This window comes from Helianthus annuus, chromosome 15 (assembly GCF_002127325.2).
Source record: "Helianthus annuus cultivar XRQ/B chromosome 15, HanXRQr2.0-SUNRISE, whole genome shotgun sequence".
Taxonomy (NCBI): domain Eukaryota; kingdom Viridiplantae; phylum Streptophyta; class Magnoliopsida; order Asterales; family Asteraceae; genus Helianthus; species Helianthus annuus.
Genome location: NC_035447.2, coordinates 130,558,349 through 130,564,186, shown reverse-complemented (window position 1 = coordinate 130,564,186; position 5,838 = coordinate 130,558,349). Strand labels below are relative to the sequence as shown.

General features: G+C 39.0%; 1 protein-coding gene across 1 annotated transcript; it reads left to right on the top strand.

Annotated features, from left to right (window-relative positions):
• The first annotated feature begins 2,792 nt into the window (after window positions 1-2,792).
• Window positions 2,793-4,003, top strand: LOC110919902 (extensin-like). The gene is made up of 2 exons (XM_022164153.1): window positions 2,793-3,271; window positions 3,364-4,003. The coding sequence occupies exons 1-2, from the start codon at window positions 2,793-2,795 to the stop codon at window positions 4,001-4,003; spliced, it is 1,119 nt and encodes a 372-aa protein (XP_022019845.1).
• Window positions 4,004-5,838: the final 1,835 nt, after the last annotated feature.

Here is a 5,838-nt window from a genome sequence, read left to right as displayed (position 1 = left end):
GCTTTAGTATTGAGTTCATGAACACTTCATTGTTAAACAATCTCAAATCAACTCCTGGAGCATTGCAAGGACTTGGAGAAGACTTTCAAGGGTAGAAAAGACTGCTAGGACCTTAAGTAAGCTTCTAATTACTTATTTAGTTGTTTAATTTAGATTAATTGTTTTAAAGTCAAACTTTTAGTAGTTCCAGTTTGACTTTCATTTTAATTACATGTGGCTTAACCACTGATCAAATTGAAAGTGGTTATGAAACCACATTAGTATAGGTAATTAACCCCTGAAAGGGTGTCTCCTAATTATCTCGTTTGACTGATTAATTGTCGGGTCAAAGTAGTTTGACAAAAAGTCAAACTGGACAGAATTGACAAAAATGATTCAAATTAATAAACCTGAAGTTCTAAATTATGTAGTAACATTCTAATGACTCGGTAATGACTATATAAACTTGTTTTATCAGTCCTAATCCGACAATTAATCGTCTAAGGGCAGATTATAACCGAAAGTCACAAAAGCTTGACTTTAGCTATGACTTTCAATTCTGACCCAAACGAGCTTATTTCTTCCATGTTTTAAGCTTCCATTAGGACCATATCACATTGTAGTATAACTCTTTGAAGTTATATTACATAGTGCCTAATCGTTTGTAAATTATGCTCTTGATCGTAATTATGCTCATTAATGCCTAAAACGCCCTTTTTGCATAAAACCGAGATTTTTAGCAATGTGAATAAACTAAAACCTTTGCTACTAATATTTAGACATGTCCCAAAAACTTGACATCAGTTTGAGGTCTAGAATGGGAGTTATGCCCAATAGCGTAATTAAGGGACTTCTTAGTAATTAAAAAGCGTATTTAGCATAAGGTCCATCTAGACCCAATTTTTGAAACCAATCTTTTTACCTACTGATGTTAAATATTATTTTGGGATTTTTAAAGATTTTTATTTATTTTTAAACTGAACTTAACATACGATTATAGCCTAATTCCGGTAATTACTGATTTTGCCCTTTTCATGCATAAATTGAGTTTTACATAATATTTTGAAGCCAAACTTTTTGCCACTGATCCTAAATGATAAATGTATTATTTTGAACCTTATAAACTGACCAAAATATCAGATTTCCTATTTTTACCATATTAGCCCTTTAAATCACATATTTAGCGTTTTTAGCACCTAGTATGGGTCAAAACTATATTTATCATTTAAAACCCATAACCTACTGATGTTTTAAGTTAATTTACATAATATTACACTAAGTTAAAGTTTTAAACTCAGGAACCTATTTTTAGCTTTTAAAAGTCTATGTAAAATTACCAAAATGCCCTTATGGGACTTATTTTGGTTTAATTTGCTTTTGGGCATAAAAGTTGATATACTACTGTTATATTAACATATTTTGAGCATAATAATGATTAAGGCCTGTTTATAGCTTGTCCGGTTAGCCGTTACGCATTTGCGCGTTCGGATCGGTTTACGTGACTAGTTTACGTAAAATAGCCGAAACGGGCTTAACCTTGTCATTAAAACCTCATTTTCCAGAATGTGTTTAGTTTACCCATATTATACAAGTATTCAAGCTTGTCGGGTCTAAATCACATTCTATCCCGGTTTCCGTTTAATCTACCGGTTAGGTCCGTAAGGTTTCTTTCTAGCTAGTCGGTCTAAGTCTTTGACTTAAGTAAAGACCCGTTAGCATCCTAATAGATAATTAAACCTTCTATACAGATTTATAGCTTTCGGTAAAAAGTATCTTTCAAGAACTTTAGGAATTTACTGCTACATCAGGTAAATACTTTTAACTTATTTTCCCTATACGGGCTTGGGATACGGTATATTAATGCCGCTTGGTCGGGTATGGGATTATTTTGTCGGATTGTGATTTAATAAATCCGCATAACCCGTTTTAATCTGTTTTGTTTGATAACATAAGCATTGGGGGTTAATACGACCGTGTCCTGGATATCCTCGGCTCATTTCATTTGAAAATGGCCACGACCTATGCACGGGGTGTAGGCATACACCCGACAGATGCAAATGCTATATAACCCACATGTTGGGAATAACTCCTTTGTGGGTTTTAAAGTGGTGAGTCTGTTAATCATGTCCGGCTTCCAAACCGGCCCCATATGTATGACAAACATGTAAAACTGTATAAAAGATTTTAATAAGATTGTCCTAAGTTATAAAAGATTTATGCCATGTGCATCTAAATTAATTTTCTTAAAAGTTTTCAAAACGAGTCAGTTAAATTGTATTTACCATTATATACTGACGTATTTTCCCAAAGATTGAATTGACAGGTACTTATCGAAATAGGCTGGAGCTATAGGGTGTTGTAGAGGATCTTGCAAATCCCATAGATACCCGGAGTCTGTAGTTTTTATTTCTTTGTACTTTATGATCCGCCTGTGATCTTATTACATTCCAGTCTGTATTTTCCTTGTACTCGAACATCGACAGACAGTATGGTTTGTAATAGTTTATTTACCCAGCCTTCCGCTGTGCTATATTATTGTGTGTGTTGACAAGGATGATATCAACTACGTCACGATACTCCCCACCGGGCCCACCGGTAATACGTGGAATATTGGGGTGTGACAGGTTGGTATCAGAGCCAACATTGAGTGAATTAAACACTAACCTTTTGTGTTTAATCTCAATGACACAATAAGCACATTCCTTAGACTCTCGAGTCTAGGAAAATGACCTAGGGTGCATCTTTATATTTCCTTTTCTATTATTCTGTTTTGTTTTATTTTGTTTACTTGTTTCAACAGGAAGTTTACCATCATGCCTCCGAGACTAAGAGGACGTGGCAAGGGTCCCATGCGTGGAGGACCGTCATCTGCAGGACCATCTCACAGACGCACTCCATCGGCGTCTTTTTCCACCTCTGACTCTCGCGATATGTGGGGTCAACCATTCGAGCCGGCAAGACACTCAGTCTCGCTCAGCTCTTCGCCATCTTTTCATCCGTCTTTCGGACCATTTGCTCCAAATGAGCCTGAACACTCTCACCATTCGGACCAATCTCACCATTCGCATGAATCATACCCATCGCATAACTCTTTGCAATCTCATTCATTTCATCATTCTGAATCCCCCTACTCTCCAAGACAATTCAACCCAGCCGACTATGTGAACGACTTCCTTGGCTATAACCCATTAGGCCCTGAGGACCATTTCTCTCAGGAAATGGAGATGGATGATGACCCCGACCCGGAGATGCAAACAGGAACCCCGGGCCACCCTATCAGCATATCTAGTGGGTCTCCATTTAGGGATCTCCTTATCGTGGACCCGACTCCTTCCAAGAGAGGATGGCTACCTATGACTGGTTCTTTACTCCATCTTATTATAGCTCTCCGGCTCAACCACCTTTAGATGATCCTCAACTTCAAGCTGTCTCACCACCACCACTCCCGGTAGAGGAACCACCACAGCAACCACCGAAACCACCTCCCGAGCCTCTGAGGCGAAGAAGGAATGCCCGCATGTCCGTTAGAGGAGGACCCCGTTTCAGTTCTCCTAGAGGATCGAGTTCCTATCCCCCTATTCCAGAGTACCTTCAGATGGGTGGGCCCTCAAACGCGGCACCGGAGGATAATCCTCCGCAAGCTTCTTATGCACCACCTATGCCGCCTGTGGGATTTGATAACCCAATTCCGACATACCCAGGTTCTTCCGGGTATAATCCTTATGGAGACCCGTCAGGATATCCATTGGGCTATGGAACTCATGACCCATATCTTACGGTTGCGCAGTATCACCACCTTTATCCTTCTACTTACCCTCCTATGCCTCCAACTGACTACCCAATTCAGGGTTATCAGTATCCTCCATATCAGCCACCTCCTTTCCAGCAACTACAGCAGCAGCAACAAACTCAGGAAATCTTAGAGAGGTTGGATAAGGTTGAGCATAAAACAAAGAAGAACAAGGAGAGGCATACTAGCTTCATGAAAGGCCTCGCCAACCTTATCAAGGGGAAGAAGAAATAGAGGGTTGTTTTGTTTCTTGTTTATTGTAATCATGTCCCTGCGTGGACATTTGTTTGAATTTTGTATTAAGTCTCTGTGTGGACTTATTTTCATTTCTGTATACCCCTGCGTGGGTGGTTTGTCTTTTCTTAAGTCCCGTTTAGGGCGGTTGTATTCGTCTTCTTCGTAATGAAGTTTTAACTTTGGTTTTAATAATGTATTTTATTACACCATGTTATTTCCTTTCAATTTATAATTTATCTGCCAAAGAAACTCTTAGAGGTATAACCTAGTCAAAACATTAGATGGCTATGATGGTACAACCTTTTTAAGACAGCAATTCTCTGTTAACATCTGAAAATATGTTAAACTTCCTAGCCGTGCGGTACGAGAAACCACACAAGCTTCCAAAAGGTACTTGGACCCTTCCAAGTCATATAAAGCCAAAATGATCAATACGAATCCTGGCTAGAAAATATCAGTGTGATGAATACACCAAGACATCCATTTGAGATGCATGCTTTAAGCAAAGGTGTAAAATGACAATGAAAGTACGATTCATAAACTTCTTGTCAAAAAGGCAATGAACTTGGTTCAGACCTTAAAAAAAATCACTGATTTTTTTGAGATCATTAATTAGAATCTCAACTCGTTCTTGTGACAAGCATTTAAGCTATTTTAATGTCCTTTGAAACGAGTTTAATGATAGATAAATGTCTTCTATGACATTGACAGTTGTGAAATTTCTATCTTTCTCCTGTCTAGTAATGTGTAGAATAACGCATTATGTAAACATTTAGTTATGTTTTGAAATGGTCTAAATGGTTTAATAATACCATGACCAATGAATCATCAATGCGATGAACTTATATTTAATTTAAATTACTATTATTGTCTATATTATAGCATTCAGAAATGGTTGGCTCCGACGAAGTAAACAGTCATCCAGCACAGGGCAATACCAGAATTAACATTACTGGTGCAGAATTACAAGCTATGATCACCGCTGCAATCTCTCAAGCGGTTGATGCTAAGTTTAAGGAGCCGAGTATCGTTCGGTCACAAACTCACTCTAAAACTCATTCTCAATATCACACTCATAAGAAGAGTGAGTCAGTGCATTCGTCTAACCAGGGTAGTATACCCAAAAGACAGATAGATCTTGAGCCGACCCCTAGGTACACCAAGGGTTGTACCTACAAGTATTTTGTTTCCTGTAAGCCAAGGGATTTTACAGGAGAAAAAGGGGCGATAGATTGTATGAAGTGGTTAGATGAGATGGAGACGGTGATAGACATTAGCGGCTGCGCTAAGGAAGATGTAGTTATGTTCGTCTCCCAATCTTTTAAGGGCGATGCCCTTACGTGGTGGAAAGCACTTGTTCAGTCCACCGGGAAAGTCCATTTGTATAACCTTTCTTGGGAGAAGTTTGTCGATTTGGTTAAGGACACTTATTGTCCTCAACACGAAGTAGAGCGTGTGGAGACTGATTTTCTCACTCTCGTAATGAAGGATCTAGATTGTAGATCCTATGTGACAAGTTTCAATTCCATGTCCAGGTTGGTACCATATTTAGTCACCCCTGAGCCGAAGCGCATCACGCGTTTTATTGGTGGTTTGGCCCCTGAGATTAAGGGAAATGTGAAGGCTTCTAAGCCAACCACCTATAGATCTGTTGTGGATCTATCACTATCCCTTACATTGGATATTGTGAGGAGCAGGGCGAAAAAAAATTCTGAAGAGGGGAAGAGGAAGAGAGAGGATGATCAGTCCTCTCAATCGAATAAGAAAGGAAAGGGGAACTCTGGTTCCAAGAAGGGGCAGACTGATGACAAGCCCAGATGCAAGACTTGCCA

What these genes read in the sequence shown, in the direction of transcription:
- LOC110919902 (XM_022164153.1), top strand. Translation starts at nt 2,793, where the DNA reads ATGCCTCCGAGACTAAGAGGACGTGGCAAGGGTCCCATGCGTGGAGGA. An exon ending in CCTATCAGCATATCTAGTGG is followed by an intron (nt 3,272 to 3,363) that starts GTCTCCATTTAG and finishes ATCTTATTATAG; the next exon opens with CTCTCCGGCTCAACCACCTT.